The sequence below is a fragment of the Phoenix dactylifera genome, unplaced genomic scaffold, assembly GCF_009389715.1.
Source record: "Phoenix dactylifera cultivar Barhee BC4 unplaced genomic scaffold, palm_55x_up_171113_PBpolish2nd_filt_p 000237F, whole genome shotgun sequence".
Taxonomy (NCBI): Eukaryota; Viridiplantae; Streptophyta; class Magnoliopsida; order Arecales; family Arecaceae; genus Phoenix; species Phoenix dactylifera.
In genome coordinates this window covers 245,907-271,839 of record NW_024067736.1, presented here as the reverse complement: position 1 = coordinate 271,839, position 25,933 = coordinate 245,907, and the positions used below count along the sequence as shown (strand labels likewise).

Here is a 25,933-nt window from a genome sequence, read left to right as displayed (position 1 = left end):
TTTAGAGCTCTACCTATCCATGTATATAAATATCTCAATTTATATCCATAAAAATTAATATTTAATAATAAACATATTTAATAATCAGAGAGAGAGAGAGAGAGGTTGGAATGCTTCTAGGAATATTTCTCTCCAAGTATTTCCTAGTTAAAAACAATGAAGAACATCTCAAACAAACATCAACATTGTCGATCATGATTTAAGATATATGAAATATGTGGAAACTAATTTTTTTAAAAAAAATTGAGGTCTCCTGCATATACATCAAACTGGAAAAAATGAATTGTAAAAATATAGCTAGCAATGAAAAATATGGTATAAGATATATATTTTCCCATTCTAAATTATTGATCTTGATTTACATATTTTACAATATATAAATTAAATTTTAACTAATATGGATGATTTTAAAATAGAGATCAAACTAAAATATGATATCATATCCCTGAAATGATTAAAAAGATCTCAAAAATGCACAATGGTTAGTTTTTAATCAATTTACACATTGTATATTATGTTCGGCAGTGTTGATTTTCATTTTGAGGGATCTTTCAGTGCTTCTCACTAAGATACATTGCTCTTCTGAATTAGCGCAAATAAACTTGTTCAGTGACAACCAAATTAAATGTCACTAGATCATGTTGCCTTCAACCACACGATGTTCATGCTCAACTTATGTTCGAGGAGCCCAAGTGGATCTCCATTCCAACTACTGTATGCAACAGCAGTAACATTCACTTACACAGATTTTACTAGAACAAATTGTTTGGAATAATAACATTTCTATTGCTGGAATCTCCAAGTCCAAATATAAGTTTTTTTACAATGTAGCTTTGATTTAAAATACCTAAAATGTTTGGTGGTTGAACCCAGCTTTTCTCCAAAAGTTGCTGTTTTCCATATTTAATTGGGTCTGCTCTGATCAACAGAATTGAGATAAATTACAGCCTTCTGTGAGAATTGAATTTCCCTCTGCTCCTTCCCAATGGAAGCTAGTTGGAAAAAAAAAAAAGTACACCTCATGCCTTTTAGCCAGCTCCATTTTTTCCCACAAAAGATGACATAAGAGAACTTCTAATAGTTTACCTGTGATTGCATTGCTGTACACTGCTTTACAGTTAGGAAAAACTACATCCATAAATGATAACTAGCCTAAGTCAATGCAAGCTCCTCTTGTTGCTCCAAAAGTTGATCTTCTTGATATGGATTGAGGATTTGCTTGATTTCATCTGCAGTGAGTGTTTCATACTCAAGAAGTGCATTTGCTAGCGCATGCAATGCCTTTTCATGCTGAAAAGAATAATAAAAACCATGAGAGAGAGAGAGAGAGACTAATGCAGCTACAAGACAAGACAGGAAAAGTCTAGAACTACTCGGCAGGTACTTGAGCACAGAGGGAGTTTCAGATCTAGGGTGATGCTAAACGTCAACTACAAATAGCTTCTATATCACACATCAGACTACCTTAATACAATACAAAAGACCTAGTATTTAGACATAATTACCTCAATCATGAATAAAATAATGACCAACAAGACAAACATAGTATGATAAACCGCTATGTACTGTGTAATTTGCATATCATACTGTTATAAAGCAAAATTAATGCCTTACCAATTTGAGAATTTTTTCTTCTGATTATGGTGGAAAACAAGTTCAACATACAAAGCCATTTTTGCTGATTGCATCATCAAAAGCAACAGCAAATATAAATTCCACATGTTGATTCTTAGTTAATACTACTTATATTTAACTAGCTAAAATCTTCATCTATACAGATGTAAACAGGTTATCTAGAAATCCGTAAGATCGGCACCACAACTAACAGCTATTTATGTTAAATGATGATGCTTGTACAACTCAATTTGCAAGTGAATCAAGATGTTGCATAATGGAGTGAAACTGGCTGCTTGTCATCCTGAACTACCTCGCAGCTTCGAGAGGATGGGCATGCAGAAACTAATATCAAACTCATGTTTTCCTAACGAGTTCAGAGATAGAATCACAGTAAGATTCCATTATAGAAAACATTCTGATCATTAGTTAACTGAAATTTTATGCACTAGGTTCTCATTATATGTTGTGTACTGCCCAAATATTGTCTTCCAATTGCAGCTAAGCCTCACATGCATTGAGTGCATACCGGTGGTGCATCCCAGCATATGCATTCAAATTTATTGGAGATGTCTGGCCCATGTCACTTCATCCTTGTTATCACATAAAAAGGAAGCAAAAGATAATCACTTTTTTGATGTAACAAATTATTAAAATCTAAAGCTAAAATAGTCTGCACCTATGAAACTAGTTACGCAAGCATGTTAATCTTGTATTGCAAACTAATATATACAATGAAGAATAATGAACACCTAACACTATGACAACCCCCTTTGTAAGTGGCATATTCATGTAAAACTCTCCTTCCCAAAGAAACATGTAAAATTCTCAGGGTCTTCATTCCTCACAGATGCCTGTTATGACTGCCTTTTCGAACCTTGATACAACCAATACCAGCATGTGCTCTCTCAAATAATGGAAACTTTGCTACCTCTAACTTAATGTTTTTTGGAGTTGAAGTTACCTCTAACTCACTGCTGGCTTGTCATCCTTGAAACTTCACACAGTCATCTCTTGTACAATGCAGAAAAAAGGATCCAAAGAAGTAATATGTAATCTCAGAGCATAACCTAACTCTCCCTGAAATACTGTGGAGCCAACTATTTCATGCTATATATTAAATGTAATATATAGCATAAACCAAAAGACATTAACACAATGATGAGATCCACACCTCTGGTCACACAGCATCATAATGGTGAATAGCCTCGCTATCAAACTAAAATCATTGTTGGTCAGAAGCAAATGCATTATTTTCTGGATATGCAAAAGTCATCCTGTTGGAATCATGCAATAACTAAATGCATCTCGTTATAAAAGTTTAGGATTTGCATAAAAAGTTATAAAATTTTAGGATTTTCATAACAAGCAATAGATCTTGAGAAACAAACCTTCTTTAATAACTGTTTAACTCGGTCATAAGCTTCTCTTAGGAGTTTGACAACCTGTATATGTATATAAAAAGAGGTTCTTACAAAAGTTCGATAGCTAGACTTAGAAAATGACGAAGTTTCATAGCACATACTTCTGCATCAATTCGTGATTGCATCTCTGAACCTGATCGCTCTTTGACATACACAGGGCCAATTGCATTACTCATCCCACAAGTTGACACCTGACAAAGAACAATCAGTTAAGAAACTGATAATTGATAAAAGCAATATCAATACTGCTAGAGTTTGCAAAATATACCATGTACTGTGCAAGCTCAGTGGCGGTCTGGAGGTCATTGCTTGCACCAGTTGTGATACATTCTTCACCAAAGATAAGCTCTTCAGCAACCCTCCCTCCCATACATACATCAAGGCGTGCTAGTAACTGTTTCTTGCTGATGGATGTCTCATCTTGAGAAGGAAGCTGGGTCACCATCCCCAAGGCAGATCCTCGTGGCATCATGGTCGCCTTATGAATAGGATGAGAACCATCGGTATTGAGTGCAACAATGGCATGACCACTCTCATGGTAAGCAGTGAGCTAACAAAGATAATTATGTTGATGTTAGTTTTAATAAATACTCTAATGGATCTGCTAAGTTTACAGAAGGCATAGAAAGATTATATCTGCAATTCCAAGAAAGGACTGGCACTGCCATCATTAAAGATAGAAGAAGATAGCATGCATACCTTTTTTGATTCTTCTGTTATGAACATAGTCTTCCGCTCTGTACCCATAATTATCCTGTCCTTCGCAAACTCCAACTGTGCCGCAGTTAACTTCTCAGCACCTTCTACCGCAGCCTTAATGGCCGCAATATTTACCAAGTTTGCAAGATCTAACAAATAAGACAAAAAAATTCAAAACTTAGTCTAATTGTCTCTTTTTTTTCTATAACAAATCCCTAACATGAGTTAAACAAATGCAAAGTGACATGCTGTTGAAGGGTAAAAGAGCCGATCAAGAACAAGGCATTAATAGGAAATAAGCTACTTTTTAATTTAATATTTGGTGATTACTTGTTACTAGAGTTAAAAAAGGAGGGTAAACTTTTTGGGGTTAAAATAAACTAAGAAAACAAACCTGCCCCATTGAAGCCTGGAGTACCGCGAGCAATTGCATTAATATCTACATCATCAGCCAGTGGCTTGTCCTCTAAATAAAGCTCCAGAATTTCTTGCCGGCCACGCACATCAGGATTTGGAACAACAATCTAGAAGCAGATCTTATTAGAATCTGTTGTGCTTCAGAGTTCAGACAGAAGCCTAGGAGCAAGAACATCTTAACCAAAAGCATGAAAGAACAATAATGTTTCATGCGTGTGCATTCTACTGCTTCTTTCAACCTGTAAAATTAATGCATATATACTTGTCCACAGGTGTGCTTATTCAAAGATACTCGTTCAAGCAGTTGCAACATCAGCAAAGGGACAAAAGGGGCATATGCATTGCCCATGAGTTTAGCAAGTGATTGTTTTAGACAGATAAAATAATAAGTCCATAGTCCACAGAGACATATATTATGACTTAGCATCTTATGATATACTCGGAAAAGTTCCTCTTATATACATGGTAAATTCAATTACTAGCTACAACAGAGATAGTCTATTGACCAAACTAGTTAAAGAACCCCTCTCGACCTGAATGAATAACTCAACAAATTTTTACCACATAATCCACCAAACTGAAATGTTAATAAGATTTCTAATATCCATGTCATAAACAACTGGAGCGTCTCTCAAAGTAAACAAAAATACCCACCAGCAAAGCATGAAAGCCCCCTCATGCAATTCTACCATCGGAATGCTTGATTCTCACTTCAATATTTCCTCTTCAGTTCAAGGTTGTTACTCATTAAACACACTTTCTTATTTCAAACATCTTTGAAATAATGATTGGCTTATTACGTATAGCCTTTTCTGCTAATCCAAATAAATAATGCTTAACTATTAGGCATGAAAATAGAGTTCACACAGAACAGACATGCAAAATCCACATTCATATTGGCATTATAGAGCCATATGCAAACACAGGATCATTCAAATCTTTCAAAAACATATGTACTTGGTAAAGGCAAATGCAGATAGAAATTGGATGTGAGAGATAACAGTATTTATTGTAAACACCACCAAATATGATCAGATTTGACTAACGACGCATCCAATGACAGCAAATACTGATTGCCGAGGTATCTAATACACAGGTTACCAATGTGCGGGGACTGCCTTTTTTTGTAGGCCTATGCTTATAAAATGTTGGCAGAAAGGGTAGGTTGATTTTAAAAGGAAGCATATAAGCATATTTGTATCCATATAAGTATATACGGTTATCCATATTCAAATATTAAAACTATAAGTCCATATTAAAATTTAGCTGAACTCCAAACCACGCACCCGTCTATACCTGAAATTATAACAAACAGTTAGCTACATTTGCCCTTGGTTCCAGATCAGACAGTAATACCAAATTGAATCAGATTGTCTAGATCCATTTACATCCCCATTCACCATCTCTCATGGGATACATTTTCCTTTTAACTAATTGCCAGCTAATCATTCATATGCCGGTTCCAATATGTTCCGTTATCTTCATTTTGAAAACCTCCCTCTTTTTCCCGACACACAGGATCCATGATTCCTCCAGCTATTTCCATTCTCACACCTTACTGAAAATGTACAATCCACAAAATCTTGAGAGCATGTCGCAAGAAGCCTTTAATGTATTAGAGAACTGCACTCCGCTTTGAGGCACAAGACTGAAAGCCAAATATCCAATCATAACATTAATCCTATGTTGTCAGGCTTGTATAAAGGAGCGAACTTTTCTGCAATGAAAAGCATTTCTCCCAGTTGCTTACAACAATTTTAAGTTTTTATGGAGCTGAAGCAACCAAAACTTGCATCTTATACTTTGAAATTTGAAAGTTAGCCATCCTTATTTACCAACTCAGCAACAATTGTCAAGTCATGTTTTTTCCATTCATATAATAAAGATCTCCATGTCAGTCACCATAACTGCAAATCCAAATGCTGCCTAGTTTATCGCTCAAGGTAGGAATATTTCTTCCTTAAGGCCAGTCGAACCAATCTAAACCAACCAACAATACCAACTTGAGACATGAGAACATGGACCAGATTTGGACCTGAATTCTGAAGATCACTGTTAACATAAAATCTTAATTGTAAACCTAGATCAATGCAGCTCTACCATTAATTGCCATGAAAAAGCATAAGTTTGATCAGAGACTGATAATAAATATTTGCAATGAACCAATGAGTTAATAATTATCCTTCAGAAAACATTATTTCTTCTAAAGATATATGATCATACTTCCATAATTTTCTTCCGTAGTTATGATCTAACTTACAGTTTGCAGAAGAGTAAGAAAACATGCATTTGTATTGCCACTAACTGTATGTGGAAGCAGAAATTTGAATCTTTCTATTGATTTTTGCCGGTTCAAAGACAAGAGGCAGGATAACTTCCAGAATAAGCTTTGCCGGTCATTGATGAGATTAAGTTTTCAACTTGGTGAGTAACCGATAAACTGGAGCAATCTCCTCATGGGTACACTTTATATGACAAAGTTAAAACTATATCACAGCAGAGAGATAACAAGTGCTTGACTAATTAATATCTTTAGCAAGTTCCTGAATTGAATAGCTCAGACAAGGGACTTATTCTTTTGGCAGAAGAGTCCTTGTTTTTCAAGTATTATATATCCAAATTGTTTGCTGCAGAAACCAATGAAGTTTCAATTTTGAATTTAAAGAAACCAACATATAAGAAAAGAACTTACATGCCTGTCAAATCTACCAGGTCTTGTCAATGCTGGATCTAGAATATCAGGCAAATTTGTTGCAGCCATCAAAATAATACCCTGTATACAATTATTAGAGCTGTTGGCACAGATGACATGTTACTTCAGAGAGTAGCACAGGCATAAGGTATAACATACCTCATTCTGCTCAAAGCCATCCATTTCAACAAGTAGCTGATGCAAAGTTTTCTTAGTATGCCCTTCCCATTGCTTTCTAGTGGATCCCACAGCATCTATTTCGTCAATGAAAATGATACAAGGTGCCTATATTAACAAAAGCAGATGCAGCATATAATTAATAAAAAAATTGTTGGGATTAACCAATCACTTAAACCTAATGACACAAATTGAAAGGAAAGAACTATGCACTCAAAGCGATATTAATCTAAAAGGCATAGAGATTGTACGGAAGGATGGCCTTTATCAAATGATAAAAAGAACTGGTGGTTTCATTGTCATTCATTGTCATGTAATAGAAGTAGTCTGGTTAGTCATCTATTCTTCATTACAGTGAAGATATTCAGATCTGGTGTATAATTCATTTACACCATAATTTGGGCTCCATAATCAATTTGGGCTCCATGAAAAATTACAACTTAAGATTTCTAAAATTGATATTGGTGATTTCATTTACAGTAATCTCTTCAATCAACTTTTTCCTCTTTTTTCTTGTTGAAAGGAAAAGAAAAAGAAAATATTACAACACATTATTTCTAATATAATTCTTTATACCAAACACTCCATATGCTACCTAAAATATAACATCACATGATTTCTAATACAATTCTTTACACTGAATACTATATACAAAGATTCACAATCTCAAAACTATACCCATACCGGAATTATGTTGGTATAGTGAGGGTACACACCCAATATGGGGTCAGTTTAGCGTACTAAAACTTGGCAACCCTCTCCCCAATATTGAGTTTGGTTTGATTTGGTACGCTTGGTACAAGACAGTAAGCATTAATATAGCAAACCTTACTTTATACCATAGTTTTTCGAACTATGTTGAACGGACCGGACCGGACCGGGACGTACCGGACCGGTTCACTACCGGCATGATTCATTACCTCAGTTCAAAGTGGAGAAGGAGAGAGAAGGAGAGAGAAAGAAAAAGAGAGGGAAGGGGAGGCCGAAAGAGAGACCGATAAGGGCTCCCCTATTTCGAAACTGACAAACGAAAGAAGGGAGCCCTCATCGGCCTCTCTCTCTCTTCTAGCCTCCCACCCTCTCTCTCGGCCTCTCCCCCCCCCCTCCCTCCCTCTCTTTTCCTCTCTCCTCCCTCTCCCCCTCCCTCTTTGGCTCATCCTTTGTTAGTACAACCAGGAACAACATGGTACGGAACCCATATCGTACCGTGCTAATTACCGACTGATACAGATCCCAGTACTGGCTCAACGAACCTTACTCTATAGTCTATACTACCTTCCAATAACCACATAAAAACAACCATAGCTTGCAGACTGAAATAGATCAAGCAAACAAGAAATACAGCCACCAAGAAGGCCTAATCAAATTCCATAACAAACGTTGAGCAGTCAAATTAAAACAACCATATAGAAACTACAGATGAATCAAATTCATTTAGGAATGCATAAAGCTAAGGAAACTTGATTCACATAGATAGAACTATCGAGAGAAAATCAAGTTCCACAATCTTTTGGGTAAAGATCATCTGTGGAAGCCGAACAGTCTTTCGGGAGAGGGCTTAATAATTTGGTTATATGACCTCAAAGTTGAAAAATCATAAACTAACTGATTTATGGGTAGAATTTTAACATGTAGAAATTTTTAATACATCAGCTCCGCATTGAGATTACTTGAGAAAAAACATGTTGGGCAAAGTGGGGAAAGCCATACTAAAACCTGCATATTAGACAGAACGAGAGAGAACAGGGTGGGGTGGACATGATGAAGACATTGCACCACTATGCTACAAGTAGTACATGATTATATTTGCTGGAAGTCTATAGTTACTGAGAACTGGGCCATAGCCCTGTGGTTGCCTTCCTCCCATTTGAGGGTGGGTCATCCAAGCCTTGGGAAGTGTTTACCAAGTGTTTGATACATGAATCTAATTTGTGGCGTTCCCACCATTATTCTCCAATCTCCACTGGAAAGAAGGAAGGCATAGAGACAATAAAAGTTGTTTTTATGTGACAACCAGGGTCCACCCATCATGAAGTTTAAAAGCAGGATATTAATCACAGCATCAAAGTTGAGCAATGCAAATTGTTACAACTGACTTGACATGCTAATAATATGTAACAGATTACAATACCAAACTTTATAAACAAATAAACCAATTCATAGGTGCTAAAGAGAAATTTACCTTTTTCTTAGCAGCTTGAAATAAGGACCTTACTCGCCGAGCACCAACACCAACAAACCTAACATAAGGGACAAACAGTAACAAGATTATATGAATACAAATTATTAAAAATTCAATTTTATGATCTCTTCAAAATTAAAATTATTTCCAAATATTTATAGCAGTAGCATAAAGCTATCTTACAAAAGCAAATCATGAAAGGCAATCCAATTGCAAATTCCTCCACATATCGAAAAGCCTCAAATTGAAGAGGCTATAATTTCGAGAACCAAATGATGTCATATACTTTTTTGAAGTTGCAATGGAAGCAATACAGAACTGATTCATATGATCTATCCGTGACAGACAATCCAGAAATATAATTTTAAGGAGGGTCTGTTAATGAGACAACAAATGATGAAAAGATGCAATAATGCATGTCATGCACTTATGAGGAAATAGACCAATACATTATTTAGGTAGGATACAATTATGTTATACTCTTAAGAAACCCCCTCCCCACCACCAAAAGCACAGGCACACAATGTAGAGGAAAAAAATTATCCACTACCCATGTTCAAATTGAAGTTTCATCTTACAAAGTAATGTGTAAAGAGCATTGCTTGATATTAGAATTCATGAACAAGATGGAAAATGAAGTAGTTGAAGCCGGAAGAGAGCACTTTGGAAAGGAAGTGATGACACACACACACACACAAATAAAAAAATAAATAAATAACACATCAATCTCGATAAGCCTAGTTTGCTCATGAAACTTGGGACAGTAGTGCTTTTGAGAGAAATCCAAATAGGCACACGGTAGTTTAGAGTAGAAGGAGCTCGAAGTTGGAATTCAATAGTCTACAAGCCCGCTCCAGAGAGCGGAGATGGAAGAATCTCTGTTGCCGTATCCGATGATGCTAGCGCAGTCAGAAGAATGGGTCAAGTGGGAATTGATTCGTTTAAGTTTCCGAAGTCAGTTTGCCTAGTTTTAGGTTTTAGCACCTTCGCTGTAGAAGCACCTCTTTCCGACGCTAAGTGCAAAAGGCACTCGAAGGAGTAGCTGAGAGTAATATTTTAGTCAAAACTGTCATGTACAGGTTTAGGAAAGGTCACATTTAGAAACCAATAGTTCTTTTTAAGGTTTTTGAATAAAAATAATTCCTGCCAGCAATAGAATCCCTATAGCAAAGTGCATTAAAAACCTATGAATCTACTCTACCAGACAGTCTTGTAACCAACACATTTTTAAGCTGCAACAAAATTCTTGGAGTTATCCTCTTTAATTTAAAGGCAATAGCAGCTTTCTTCCTTTCTTGATAATGATTTCTTGGGCAACTCTGGAGGTTTGTGGTCATAAAGACTCCATGTTAACCTATTTGTTTTTACTTTGCTTCACACAAATATTTTAAACCCATCAAGACCCTGATCTAACTCATCACTTAACAAAGTTTCTCATTGTTGACCACCCTTATGGTCCAAACTTTAACTATATTTTAGAGTACAATAAATACAAGTAGCACTAAAATTAAGTTTTTAGTTTTAGCATCCATGCCTCTAAACATTTTGGCCACATCTACATCTAAACTTCAGGTCTTAAAAATTAATAATTCAAATCTTCTCCTCCATCAGTATTCTTCACAGACAGCATACACCTTAAACTTCATATAATACAAATCAACAAGCTTCCATAGCAGAGATCACAGGAAACCCACAACTTAAGGCCAGTTATCAAGCAAAAAAAAAAGGAATGACTAAGCAAAATCCTGTGAAAATACAGTAAATTGCAGAGACTACATTCTACAAGATATTAAGCACCAGATAGTGATAAATAAACTCAACAAATGCATGATGAGTTGTTTACAATTAGCGAACATGACAGAGTTTCTACAAACTGTCCTTTCATGTCATTTTGTAACTTAAATGTTAATTATTAGCAAAGCAAAAAAGAAAGTAAAATGGTTGCAAAAGTAGTTGGCTTACATTTCCTCGAATTCAGAACCTGCGCGATAGAAAAAAGGCACACCAGCTTCTCCAGCAATAGCCTAAAGCAAATTAGCTCTAGTCAATAAACAGAACAACATGCTGCTAGAAATGAAAAAGGGAACCAACAGAAGCTAGTATTAGAACAAGCTTCTCCAGCAATAGCCTAAAGCAGATTAGCTCTGGTTAATAAACAGAAGAACATACTGCTAAAAGGAAAAAGGGAACCAACAAAAACTAGTACTAGAACACAATCATGTGAGGAACAAATGAATCTTTCATCTCTAAGGATTCCTTTTCTTTCTTTTTTTTCCATTTTTCTTTGTTCATAGATTAGCCTTGAGGCTACCCATATGTTATAAGGCCTAATACAGTCACCACCTAAGACAGTAGAGGCATTTGCTTGAGGTGTTAAGTTGATGGAGCAACATCAGGTTTCTGCAATAAAAACCATACCAAAACATGAAAAATGGCAAGTAGGATTCATTATATTAGTCTATGAGCATTGGTGCATGCCACCTGCATTCAAAAGTACAACTATCATATGCCAAAACAAATGCAAACAAGTTTGTGAACATCTCTTTTCGGCATAAATCAAAACAGTATAAAATTTTAGCCTCCATGTTCCTATATCTTCACGCCAAAACCTAATCAACAAGATTTATTTCATTTCTATGGCTTTATTATAAGAAAAGGATATTATGTCCATGCAATAATCGGTTCTCAAAATCAAGTGCTGCTAAACATATTTATAGCTGAAACACCTGCAACAATTTCCAAGTGTTCTAGAATCCCATCATGAAGGAAATCTTATTAGCAAAGAAGAGATAGCCCCCGGAAGGACAAAAAAATACAAGCTACTTGTCTTTGCTGAATTATATTGATAACTAGCAAACTGGGAAATACGGAGGCTCTTGGTCATTCTTTAAATATGGCATCTGATAATCAACCTACATGGCTAGACACCTCTCTACTGCAAGAAACCTGTCCTAACCCCATCGGCAACCATTGTTTTATATCCTCTATCCAGGATATATAAAGGTGAACACATCATATCTTGGAAAACTAGGTATAATGCTTGAATTAGATTTACTTGAATGGGCAATGCAAGTAAGAACAAAGATTACACAAGGAATTATTCTATTTATCATAAAAACACCTAAGTTGTAATGAATATAAATATTCTAAAATGCCAAATAAGTTTTGAGAAGTTGCACCTTGATAATAATGTAACTACGTGTATGTGTGTGTCTCTATGTCTGTGCTTGTGTACTTTTACATGCATAACCTCACCTTAGCAAGCAAAGTCTTTCCCGTTCCAGGTGCACCAGTCAAAAGAATTCCCTACAAAACAGCATTTATTAGGCAATTTAGGCTCATATAAAGTGAAAAGAGAATAAAACAGACAGCATTTATATCTTTCAGAATTGAATGCTCATGCATAACATGCCAATAATCTAAATGATATCATTGACAGATAGAGCACCTTACTATATATAAGAAAATGCATTATCAAATAATACGAGTTTTGCTAACAAGACACCAAAAGGATCACATATTACAAAACATGTTTTAGCATGACTGCACAGACTTGAAGCATACAACTTCATTCCATACGAAAAAAATCATTGTTGATTTTTGATGAATTATGTTTTTAGTTTTTACATTTTTTTAACTTTTAGATCATTAAATTTGTGAGCAACCATGAAATGACCAGTGATTTCAAGACATAAGACAGAGGTTTAGCGCCATATCATGTACGCTAGATATATGTCTAATGAGTTCAAAGTCCTTCATGTCCTTAATTCTCTTCCAGAGTAGCTGACACTGAAAGTGATTCATCTTTACAAAGTTATTAGCTGAATTTAAGTCAAATAATCAATGACAAGGTGATGCCTCCCATAGTCACATACAAAGCATAGAAATCTCGAAGACAACCATTATGATGTTAGAATCAAAAGAATAAGTCTTTAATGATGATTATTTTAAGCATTTTATTCTAAAAAATATATAGATATGCATGATGCAGAAAGAAATAGAGCAATGGTGAAAGGATTAAAGCTGACAAACCTTTGGTAATTTTCCCCCAAGGCGAGTGAACTTTGTTGGGTTTTTGAGATACTCAACCACTTCTTCAAGCTCTTGCTTTGCATCATCACACCCTTTAACATCTTTAAAGGTTTTCACATTCTGCGCATGAAGTTACACAAGATGTAGAACATTTCATAAATAAAACTCTAACAAAACATGAGATCATGGTCCACAGTACCAGAACCGGCAGTTATGCTAGTAGGCCAGTGGTATAGTACAATACGGTACCATGTCGTGCCATTCCGGCATGTACCAATAAAGGGAAACTGGCAAGGGAGAGGAAAAGGGAGAGAGCGGGGCAGGGCGGCAGAGAGAGAGAGGTGGAGGGAGGGGGAGAGAGGAGAGAGAGAAAAAGAGAGAGGGAGGAAGGGAGGGAGAGGGCAGCGAAAAGAGAGATGTGGAGGGAGGGAAAAAAGAGGGCTTCAAAAGCCCTCTCTTTTCCGCGGCATCGGAAAGGGAGCAGAGTCCCTGTTTCGAAACAAAGCAAGGGCTTCTCCTCTTTTCGCCAACTTCACTTTAAAAAAAAATCAAAAAGGGGGCTTTTTGAAATTTTTTAAGTCAAGTCGGCAGTCTTTACCAACTTCACTTTAAAAAAAAATCAAGAAAAAAAGGGCTAAAGCTCCTGTTCCGACGCCGTGAAGGAGAGAGGGCTTCAATGTCGTGAAAGCCCTCTCTTCCCCCTCCCTCGGCCTCTCTCTATGCCGCCCCCTCCCTGTCTCTCCCTCCCTTTCTCTCCTCCCTCCCTCTCTCTTTTTCTTTCTTTCCTTCTCCCCCTCACCCTCCCTTGCCAATTTCTAGAACCAAGGGGCGGATCCTTCTGATCCACCCCCAATCTGCCCCGAATCGGGTGGTTCAACACCGTACAACCTTCCTTGCATGAGATGCTTTCTGACAATATAATGCATAACAATCACTGACAACATATGACGTAATTTATAAAGATTAGTTCGTAAAAATTTCTCCCATCATATGTAACAATGTTGCCAACTTCTTCCACCATTAGATATAAATATGTTACCAAATTATACCCAAATCTTACCAAAATGCCAGCATGAAAAGCATAATACAATGCTCCCAAATTGCTGGAAGCACAAGATATTTCTCCTTTTTCACTTATTTAGATGGACGGCATGGAGACTAAAGAATATTCTGAGTTTTTTTTTTTTTTTTTTTTTGGGGGGGGGGGGGGGGAATCGAAATCTTGGAGCAAAATTTTTTTCTCTAAGATTAATAGGTTTGCAAAACAAGATTCAAGATGATATGAACTCAGACCTAGAACATAGTAATAATTTACAAGGGATGGTATGGTAATAATAAAGGTGGTTTACTTTTGTCCATCAGTTCTCAATACTAAAAGGGCCGGTTGTCGCATTATTATTAGTTGGTAGTCAAATTTCTTCATCCACTCATTTGTTTGTACTCAAAAGTTTCAACAATGTGTAATAATAGGATCAATTAACAATCATTTCCAATAAAATAGAGAACTCACTACGATTTTCCAAGAAGTTCGTTATAGTATTTTTGGATCCATGTGCTTTTCTCAATAATTCCTACTCCATAAGAAGAAAAATGTGTACTGATCCAACACAAAAGGAGCTTCTAGACCAGCACCATTAATTGTTTTTGCATGACAGAACTTTATATCTTGTGAATTTTATGGTTTTCAAATTTTTGTTACAAAGACTAAACTAGAATGCACCATAAGGTTCCCTAAAACTAAATATATAATATTTTAACTATAAATAGAGTAATGCCTATGTCTCTTCTAGGAGTGGGCTGATGGCAACTCATACGAGCGATTAGGAATGGAAGGTGTGTGGCACAAGGACCTAGCCAATCGCCAGGCATCCTCTACCCAACTAGGTAAACAGGTGCATGAGGATTCATCACCTCAACTAGGATTCGAGAAATAGGTGACGGGGAATGGCGCCTCATAGAAGTCATGGGCTAGCATGGCTAGGGGTGGTCCAAAAAGATGGCAAGAGATGATGACTCTGATACCATGACTCTGATACCAACCAACATTAAGCATCTACAGGCGAAGTTCAACAAGGCAACCACCTTCAATGACAATGATCATCGTTTGTGAACTGATTGCAACGTGGAACCTCGACAACGGTTTTCAACTGCTATTGGCACTGGGAGCAATCCTTACCTTCTAGTTTGTGTTGAAGCAAGATAGGTTCCTTGTTCGGGCAGCAAGACCTTGGCTAGTTGCCAGCCACATGCTTGCACTAGAGACTTGGCAACCTAACTTCATTCCAACCCTAGACACTATGAAGATGGGTGTCATTTGGACGTGTTTTCCAGCCTTCCCCTGAGAATACTTGGACAAGACCACCACCATGAACATTGCCTCGACTATTGGCGCCCCTTGTGCATGGACCCATGCACTCAAAGCTATGTTAATGGAGCCAATTACTCTGATTAACTCACACAATTCACTGTTCATCTTGATCTATCCGTCTCATCGTGCTCGGCATCCAAATGGGCATGTTGATGACTGGTGCATGGCAACAACTCATTTATGAGAATGTCGATGTAATTGGCTTGGTTGTGGCTGTCTTAGTCACGATCATGGCAACCACCCCACCTAGAAGGCCAAGCCAGCAAGGTGGTTATGGCTGAGAATACACTCCACTTCAACAAAGCAGTAAGCCTCGTCTTCTTCAGCGGGAACTCAGCCTACGACCGCTAGTCCTCCCTAGCGCTTGTTTGGGTTGTGGTTGGTCATGAGGCAAGTTCTTGATCGAAGGGAGAAAGTGGTGACACAGCCATGATCTTCCAAGTCACAACCCGAGTTGCCTCGAGCATCACTTAGGTCGCATGGCCCAGTGACTTGCACAGTGCACTCAGTAGAGCAAGGTGATGCATCCTCCTCTCTAGGTGATGTGTGGCATAGCATGGCATGCCTCCTTGACAACCACAGTTGGCCAAATGGTAGTATAAACGACGACTTCATCGGGCTCATACTTCCTATGGACTTGGTCCCACCTAGGCTCAAGTCATGGACATGGGTCCGTTTGTCCAAGATTCAATTGGGAAGTCAATAATGAAGCAAAAATCAAAGGTGTGCCGGTTCGATTATGCTCGATCGACCGACTAATGAAGCTAATAAGAGCCATAGATCCACCATGATTTCTCAATCAGTTGTACAGGATAAAGGCAAAACTATTAGCCATGCCTTGACCAAGTCTTACACTCAAGGTTTTCTGCTTCGGTTCCGGCCACTAGGATGGATCGTAAGCCCCCATTGTTTCTAACCCACATGGCTGGGAGGCTAGGGCCATGGTCTCAAATCTCAAATTCCGATGGGATGTCCTATAAGATACCGACACAAGGTACTGTCCCAAGTGTCATAACAGGACTATCCTGCCATTGTCCCAGCATCCCGATCTACATAGTCTTTGGACATACCCTGTCCCAAGTGTTAGAATGCCGCGGGACGACGATGCACCCCATTCCATAGGCAAATTATGATAGCGTCGTCTCATGGGATTTAAAATCTTGGCTAGGGTTGATCAAGGGCCACGAGGTCGACCACTAGACTCGATGATCTAAACTCCAGCACCTTCATAGACTAAAGGCCATACACCCTGATGACCGAGGAATGACCAACTCAAAATGCAACAGTGGATAAGGTGAGGGCTGCCCTCATGCGTTACTAGCCCATGGCTTCCCCTTCACCCTCCTTCAATGTTGCTACTGGACTGCTGAGTTCACTGCCGGCAACTTCTGGCTAAGGGCTTGCTTTCGATGGGGGGAAGACATGTTGAAGCTTAAAGTGCCCTAGGGTGGTCCTAACCTTCAGGCTCAGGGCCTTTTTTTTAAAACCCTGCTCACTGCCCACCCCAACTCATCAGAGCCTCAACGATGTTGCCACCCTCTGTTGCAACAGTCCTTTGGTCTCCATTATCTCCAAGCGAACTATGGCATGGCTTCGTCATGCATGGCATGGGCTGACTCCTCATGCATTTGTATGGTCCATGAATATTTGTTGTCCTGTTTTTGCATTTGTGCCATTTTATTTTATGGCATCTATGGTCCTTGTTGTATTACAGTGTCATTTTGTTTGTATGTGTGTCCTTCTGCCACTTTAAGTATTATATGTAGCTTCCCAATGGTCCTTGCACACATGAGCTTACAGAAATAAAGCCACCTTCTCCATTAAAAAAAAAAAAAATGCTTATCTAGTCTTCTGCTGAATATGAACCAATCAAGTAACAAGAAATGTTGAAAAAATCAGTTGATTACTTAGAACTAAAGGTAAAATTTAATGAGAAGACTAGGGCACTCTTATATCAGAACTTAGAAAAACTAGTAAAACTTATGAAATAAAAACAAATATGGGCACAAAAGAGCCACGATACCTTCTCTGGCATGATTTCTTTGTTTAACTCTTTTGGGGCATATGTAGCACTTGAACCAACACCAGATGTACCTATACCACCTAAGCTGCCAACATATTTTTGAAGTGCAGCTGCACCCATTACCCTAACAAAAAAAAATCATAAAAATTAAGAGATCCTTACAAACAAAGAATTCAAGGCAAGAAAGCTTGCCTTAATAAGAGATCATATTCAAGTAAATATTCCCATAAAAATATGTAAGCAGCTTTAACAATCTGATTTTAAAAAATGACACTAAGAGATTGAATGACATAAACATGCCCAAGTACTCTCATATAACTGCAATAATCCTGTGCTCATTGAAAGCAAAAAGTTTAACCATAGTACATCAAAGAGCAGACACAATGCAATGCCTACATTTTTCTATAAAAGCAGAATTGAGTGGGAACTCATTTAATATAAATTGGCTGCTATGTGCCTTAACGGTCAGCAAGGATTTGGGTTGCTTTTTTTTCCTCATCGTGTTTTACTCTTTTGCATGTTTTCTTTTGCTCCTTTTTGCAAGTCTCTCCTCTTGTCTCGATTAAATATCAAGAGAAGAAAAGTATTCTTCCACAATAACAACAGAACAAACTGAACCACTAAACCAGAAGAACAGTGGGACATGTTGCAATTGTGACAGTGGAAAAAATAAGAATTACTTTGCATAGGCACACCAAGACAACCTTGAATCTCCAGGGATTCCAAGCCCAAACCACATCAGGCAGACAGTTGGCATACACATTCAACACTCAACAGTGATTTTGGTAACATAGAAAATGACATCATATGCATGAAGAATCAACTTTTTTCAACAGGACTAGAGGCAAATAAAGATCAATTAGTTGTAAAGTGACTTCATGTAAAGTACATTTAAATGACATAAGTTGGTTGACACATGAATGCATCATCTTGTTTTTATTGAGTTTCTCAGACTAGTCTAATGATTGAAGTCATATCCTTATCCTGATTAACTGAACTGCTTCTAATTTCCCTCTTTTGCAAGCTCTATAGTCTATTCAAAGAGCAAAGTACGATAACAGAAGGCAATGAGCTTATATCCATTTGTTTTAACCTCAAGCTTTTACCTTTCTTGTGGTATTCTTTCACATTATCCTACCATCCTTGTGGTTAAGGAATCTCATGACATCTATTTCCTTAATTTCTTTGCATTCTTAGCTCTGCAGTTACTATTTTCATTGTCTACATCTAGAGATCTGTTTTGCATCAGTTTGCATGCTTTTTTGTGGTAGCCTTCCAAATCTCATCCTCCCATCTTCATTCACAAGTACAGGATTTCAAAAAAAACAATTATAAAATATATTTACTGATGTTCTAAAATGTCAGGTGATCAATGAAGAGCATGGGCCGAAGATGACAATGGCAAAAAATGGGGTTGTTGAGGCAAATTGTGCTAAAGTGTAACAAGTAGATATATAACTCAGTTTATTTAAGGAAGATTAGGAATTGCAAATAACAAAAAATAAAGCAGGGGGCAACATTTAAGATGGTTTCATAAGCTCGTTGGATGCAGAATGGAGATGGGAAAGTAAAGGGCAGAGATGACTTAAATGGATGTAGTGATAAATCTAATGGAGACAATTTCAATTATATAGAACATAGCCTTGGGTATAAACTAATTTGGATTTAGAATAACAAAGTTAAGTTGACAGAATAAGACTTGCTTTACATTTATTTTTATGTAAAGTTCACACTCTACGTCTAGATGTATCAACATAAGATCCAACGCATAGATGTTGTGGCAAGAAAGGATTCAAAAAAGTTACTCAATCAGGACAAGGACATGCTACTCTATTATTAAAATACACTAGAAACACATGATATGGTTTGGTAATATGAATAGAACATACCACATCAGTCCAACAACAACAGTAAACAAGATGGTTGACAGAAGTTCTTGAGCAAACCGTGTTGATTTGCTTGATGCTTTCGGGTCAACCTGATGAGTAAAATATAGGACCGAAAGTTAACAGCAGAGTTGCAGAAAAGTAGTACAATACAGCAGGAGAGGGAAGAAAGTATGGTAACATTTTCATATTTCTTTTCTATATCCAGGTAGCATTAAGCATATAATCCAAAACCAAAAGTTATTAACATGTACTTACCATAACCACATGCAATGGATGTTTCTCCGATATTCCAGGGTTCAAAAATGGCTCATCCTGATTTCCAGATGCGCGTTGCTTCAACTCTTGCAGCTACTGACATGAATACATTTTTATTAAAAGTCAAAAGTTGGCAGCAGCAATCCCCACATGTAGCCAACTCTCATGTTCACTGATTGAAGCAAACTTATAATGACTTCAGAATCAAGTCAATTGAAATTCTAGAAATAATGAAGAATTTCTGGAAGATTGTTGGAGTTATCAATGTTCCTTCTTGTGTTTTCCCTCTCTATATTCTTGAGTTGAAGAAACATAATTCAGTGTCATTATATTATATGTTTTTAAGAAGCGTCCTGACAATATAGCAAGATTACAAGATTATAACTAGTAGAAATTTGGAGGATACCAGGAATGGAATGCTAACAATCCAAAGAACATGAATGATGTAAGATGATACAATAAAGAGATGCTCAACAAAGTGAACATATACATGAGACAACAAAATAATAACACAAAGAGGAGCTTAACACTACCAGTGTTGGGAGACTGGAAGGCTTTCCAGATTGCTCATCTGGAAGATATTCTGCGAGAGCATTGGTGACAACAAGAGCTCGAAGATATTCTGCAACTCCTTTACTATCTACTGCATGATTCCTTTGCTCAAAACGTCTGATGACTGATTCAGGACTGCAAAAAATCCAAACAAATGAGATAAATCCATGATAACATCCAAAGTTTTGATTGCTTGCTAAGAAAAAGACAGAAGAGCTATCTAGAGGCACAAGCGTTTAGCATTGTAGAACAAGTGCAAAAATCTTCTAGAGGAAAAAAAATCCAATTTGTGACATCCTACAAACTGAGCATTTCTGATGGGAGAGAAAATGGATCGTCCTGCTCCAACATAGAACCACCCCATTCCAGCCAAGTAGACCTCAACACCAGCCAGGCCAAACCTCGGTCCCGCTAAGAGCTAGTCCGATCTCGGACTCTGCCAAAGGCTAAGCCGACCTCGGCCAGATCTCTCCGCTACCGTGATCCGCAGCAACCTCCTTCGGTGCTTATAATGACGTCCCGGCCCGAGCTCGGGGCGCCAAGTATCCTCGACGACGCGCCCCGACCCAAGCTCGGGGCGCCAAGTATCCTCGACGACGCGCCCCGACCCGAGCTCGGGGCACCAGGTATCTACGACAATACCATCGACGGCAAGCAATGGTGCCCCGATCTGAGTGGGAGCGCCCTGCGGAGTCAATTAAGAGCCGAAGAGGCCCTATCAACCGCAGGCAATGGCGCTCCGATCTGAGTGGGGGCACCCTGCAGAGTCAACTAAGAGCCGAGGAGGCTGGGCCAACCTCAAAGTTCGCCGAGCCAACCTCACAAAACATATGTCACGGCCCCCAAGTCGGCCCGAACCCAGTACTCGTCGAGCAGACTTTGCCAAGTATATGTTGCGGCCTCCAAGCGAGCCCGGCCTTGCCCATGGTCGCATCCACGTGCACACCCACGCGCGCTTCTATGCCCGCATACGTGGCCATGCATTACAACCTCACCGCGTCATGCTTTGCTTGCTAGCCACTCCTCAACATGTCGATCAGGAGCCATGCCTTACTGTCAAGGGCCATACCCTGCCACCTCCGTCAACGCCATGCCGTTCACAAGAATGGCCTACACCGTGTGCCTCAAGCAAGCCCTAACTTCATGCCACCTGGCCAATTACCATCTCCTCTCATGATAAGGATAGGCCATACCTCCGCCACCTGAGTACCTCTACAGGAACTATAAATAGCCCTCATCAGGTAACGTCCAGAAACTTTTTGGCCAACAAAAACTCCACGCTAACCTAAGCATTGGAGGGCCCTCACCGAAATCCACCGGTGAGGCTTTGTGCAGGTACGCCAGCGCACAGAAGGCGGCGTCCTTTCTCCGGCCTAATCGGCGGCTCCTCCAACTCCCCCGGCGTGATCACCCTCAGGCCAGATTTTAACCACAACATATGGCGCCAGAGGAAGAGTCTGAGTCGTGATCATGAGGCAAGGAGTCACGGAGCTCCAAATGCATCGAGGCGCTAGGTACCAACTTCCGCCAACTCGCTTCAAAGTCCACCCACTGCGGCACCTGCACCAGCGGACCAAACTCCTCAAGTCCAGCCAGAGTAGCTTAAGCTGCTCGTTCAACAAATTCAGATACTCACTGCGGCCATTCAAGGCCTCCAGCAGGCAGTAGCCTGGCCCGCACACCCTCCTCACGGGCGCGAGTCCTCAGGACGGTGCTCGCGATGTCATTCCCCTCCCACGTGACGCACGATGGCCAACGAAAGGGAGTGCGACCAACCAAGGAGTAGATCCCTCCGGCACAAGAGAGATCCTCCTCGGCCCAAGAGCCCGGCTCGCCCGAGGTCTCCCCTCCAAAAGCCTGAGAAGTACGCTCCCCTTCAGAAGTTTGGGAAGTACATGCCCCTCACATCCACCCGGACAGAGATCCTCATGGAGATCGAGGATCACGGCTACCTCCAACCCCCATCGAAGATGCGACCATCGAAGTCGCGAAAGCGCTCGAACAAATACTACCACTTCCATAGAGAGCACATCCATGATATGGAGGACTGCTAGCAGCTTCGTGATGAGATCAGGGCGCCAGGCATCTATGATGACGCGCCCCGGCCCAAGCTTGGGGCGCCTTGCGTTGTATCGATCGCGAGCCAAAGAGCTCCCGCGACCACGGGAGCATACGACGATGCGCTTCGATCCGAGCTTGGGGCGCCAGGTATTTATCTACGACGACGTACCCCGACCCGAGCTCGGGGCGCCAAGTATCTACGACGACGCGCCCCGCCCCGAGCTCGAGGCTCCCTGCGTTGTATCGATCGCAAGCCAAAGAGCTCCCACGATCGCAGGAGTATTCGACGACATTCGACGACACTCGACGACATACGACGACCCCATCAACCGCAGGCGCCCCGATTTGAGTGGGGTGTCCTGCAGAGTCAACTAAGAGCCGAAGAGGCCCATCGACCGCAAGCGCTCTGATCTAAGTGGGGGTGCCCTGTAAAGTCAATTAAGAGCCGAAGAAGCCCATCGACCGCAGGCGTCCTGATCTAAGTGGGGGCGCCCTACAGAGTCAATTAAGAGCCGAGACCGCAGACGCCCTGAGCGTCGACCAAGAGCCGAAGAGGCCCCGTCGACTGCCCGTGTTTATAATGACGCCCCGATCTGAGTGGGGGCGCCCTGCAACATCTACCAAGAGTTGAAAAGGCTCCCTCAACCTCGGCCTCAAAAAAAAAATCTGAGGGCGACCGAGCTTAAATCAAGCGCTCCAGTTAAAGTCTACAGAGATCTACAAGGCAAGAAGGCGCCAAAGCACATGACGACCTTCTACCTAAAAGGCCCCCCAGCACACTACAGTGTGGAAGGGGACCCCAAGCTCAGTTCTCGCAAAAGGGTTCGAAGCAGACCTGATGCTCGACCTGGGCGCCTGAAGTGCCCCAGCGGACGAGCTTAGGAGCAGTGAGCTCTGCACCAACTTTGCAACCTCCTTCGGTGCTTATAATGACGTCCCGGCCCAAGCTCGGGGCGCCAAATATCCTCGACGATACGGCCCGGCCCAAGCTCGGGGCGCCAAGTATCCTCGACGATGCGCCCCAACCCGAGCTCGGGGCGCCAAGTATCCTCGACGATGCGCCCCAACCCGAGCTTAAGGCGCCAAGTATCCTCAACAACGTACCCCAACCCGAGCTCGGGACGCCAAGTATCCTCAACGACGCGCTCTGACCCGAGCTCAGGGCACCAGGTATCTACGACGACACCTTCGACCGTAGGCAATGGCGCCACGATCTGAGTGAGGACGCCCTGCAGAGTCAATTAAGAGCCGGAGAGGCCCCATCAATGGCATCCCGATTTGAGTGGGGGCGCCTTGCAGAGTCAGCTAAGAGCCGAGGAGGTTGGGCCGACCTCAAAGTCCGCCGAGCCGACCTCACCAAACATATGTCGCGACCCCCAAGTCGGCCCGACCTCAGTACTAGTCGAGCTGACTTCGCTAAGTATATACTGCGGCCCCCAAGCGAGTTCGGCCTCGCCCACAGTCGCATTCACGTGCACACCCACACGCGCTTTTACGCCCGCACACATGGTCGTGCATTACAACCTCACCGCGTCATGCTTTGCTTGCTGGCCACTCCACGACATGTCAACCAACGGCCATGCCTTATTGTCAAGGATCATACCCTGCCACCTCTGTCAACGTCATACCGTTCAAAAAAATGGCCTACACCGTGTGCCTCAAGCAAGCCCTGACTACATGCCATCTGGCTAAACGCCATCTCCTCTCACGATGAGGACATGCCATACCTCCGCCACCTGGGCACCTCTACAGGGATTATAAGTAGTCGTCATCAGGTAATGCCTGGAGACCTTTTGGCCATCAAAAACTCCACGCTAACTTAAGCATCGGAGGGCCCTCACCGAAATCCACCGGTGACGCTTTGTGCAGGTACGCCGACGCACGGGAGGTGGCACCCTTTCTCCGACCCGACCGGCGGCTCCTCCGACTCCCCCGGCATGGTCACCCTCAGGCCAGATTTCAACCACAACAATTTATTTTACAACAATGATATCAAAGTAGATACTAGGGTAGGATTAACTATTCTTAGGGTAGGATTAACAAAAAAATGAAAAGACTTGTGTTGTTAGGATTAACTATTCTTCAAGATGTTAGTGAAGTTTGCATAATGGGAGGTACACCATACCAGCCCAAACCGGACGGTATGGGGCATACCGTACCGTACCAGTTCGGTACCGGTACCTGGGTGATGTAGCAAAAAAAATTTCCTATATCGTACTACGCCGATAATAGGCTAGTGTGGCACCGATACGGGATCCAGTACCGAGACGGCGAATCTTGGATAATACAGTTCATAAAATCATAGTACACGTATGCATATACCTCGGAAAACTACCCTAACCTTAAACCATCTATGATGGGCCAGCTCCAGAGACTAAGATATAATCCATGGAGGTCTGACAATGTTCTATAACCTACCATCAACCAATTTTCAATTGGTGAAATCCAAAAGGCAACTTTCAGCAAGAAAGGGTCAACGATGACACCTAAATAAATGACATATCCAGCAAAACAGCACATAGTAAAACGATTCAATTTTTATGTAGGGATATTGCCGAATAAAGATGCTTTCTTTTGCATGCAAAGAACTGAGAAACAGGTAGAAAGATTCCATCAGCAGTGGAAGTAGATAGGTGGGAGAGATGCGGAAAAAAAAGGGGGGGATTTGGAAGGACCGAACCTGTGCCTATTGAGTTCGGCAAGGAGAGCGTTCTGCTTCGCGGCATCTCTAGGGTTTGCATCAGCTTCCGCAATGAGGCGTTCCAACCTCTTCTCCTGCTGCCCGAACGGCCACCAGCTCAGCCACTCCGACATCATCACAGCATCGAAAACCCTCCTCAACGAAGCCATCACCCCAAGCAAGAACGCCACCAGCGGTAATCTATTCCTCGTCTCCTTCTTCTCCACCACCTGACGACCAAATTCCAGTTCTTGCCTATCTCCGACCGCCCCAACCTCCAAGACAGCCTCGGGCTCCCCTCTCGACGCCTCCTCGCCGGTTTCTTGCAAAAGGTCGGAGCCTTGGGGGTAATCTGAGTCCAAGATCGATTCTTGGCCAGACAAAAAGGGTTCCCGCGCCGAATCCGTGTTCTCCTGCGGCAATGCGCGGGGAACGGGGGCGAGGCGGCGGTGGGAGAGGGATTTGGGGAGGGGAGAGAAGAAGAGACCGCCGGAGACGTCGGGGCGGCGGATGGCGCCAGAAAGAAGAATGGAGGAGCGTTTAGGAGGCCGGAATATGGGTGGCAACAGCGAGGGCCGGAGGAAGAGGGAGGCCTGCAGGGCGGACATGGCGATGACGCCGGCGGAGGCGGCGGAGGCAGCGGAGGAAAATATCGAAGGGATATGGGGCGGACGAGAACGGGTTCTCGAGCTCTCCGCCTCGTGACCTCAAGAAGATGGTCGGGGGGAGGGGGGTGGAGGGAGAGGGAAGGAGGGTTCGAGGATTTTTAGCCACAGGATCGAGTGAGGGAGGAGATATAGAGAGAGGGGGGGACTTGGGGGAGGGACCTTATCTCGAGCGGCGTGGTTCCCCTTCCCTCTACCTTCTT

General features: G+C 41.1%; 1 protein-coding gene across 5 annotated transcripts; it reads right to left on the bottom strand.

The window, feature by feature from the left end:
- Positions 1-747: 747 nt before the first annotated feature.
- On the bottom strand, positions 748-25,933 carry LOC103722160 (ATP-dependent zinc metalloprotease FTSH 9, chloroplastic/mitochondrial). 5 transcript variants are annotated; one of them, XR_005507610.1, is made up of 19 exons: positions 25,066-25,931; positions 20,306-20,459; positions 19,773-19,865; positions 19,518-19,606; positions 17,629-17,752; positions 13,238-13,357; positions 12,461-12,511; positions 11,320-11,333; positions 11,168-11,215; positions 9,206-9,263; positions 7,006-7,131; positions 6,847-6,927; positions 4,132-4,261; positions 3,738-3,886; positions 3,307-3,588; positions 3,140-3,229; positions 3,006-3,059; positions 1,087-1,290; positions 748-992 (listed from the first exon to the last, which is right to left on the bottom strand). XR_005507610.1 is itself a non-coding variant. In XM_017846430.3 (18 exons), the coding sequence occupies exons 1-18, from the start codon at positions 25,671-25,673 to the stop codon at positions 1,153-1,155; spliced, it is 2,409 nt and encodes an 802-aa protein (XP_017701919.2). In that variant the 5' UTR covers positions 25,674-25,932; the 3' UTR covers positions 748-1,152. The 5 variants fall into 5 exon arrangements, 4 of the variants coding, with proteins under 4 accessions (XP_017701919.2, XP_038973430.1, XP_008810833.2 ...); XM_017846430.3 differs by having other exon boundaries at positions 748-1,290; positions 25,066-25,932; XM_039117503.1 differs by lacking the exons at positions 748-992; positions 1,087-1,290 and adding an exon at positions 1,683-2,207 and having other exon boundaries at positions 25,066-25,933.

What these genes read in the sequence shown, in the direction of transcription:
- LOC103722160 (XM_017846430.3), bottom strand. Translation starts at nt 25,673, where the DNA reads ATGTCCGCCCTGCAGGCCTCCCTCTTCCTCCGGCCCTCGCTGTTGCCA. An exon ending in TTCAAGCTGCTAAGAAAAAG is followed by an intron (nt 7,132 to 9,205) that starts GTAAATTTCTCT and finishes TTGTTAATATAG; the next exon opens with GCACCTTGTATCATTTTCAT. An exon ending in TAACAGAAGAATCAAAAAAG is followed by an intron (nt 3,589 to 3,737) that starts GTATGCATGCTA and finishes TATCTTTGTTAG; the next exon opens with CTCACTGCTTACCATGAGAG.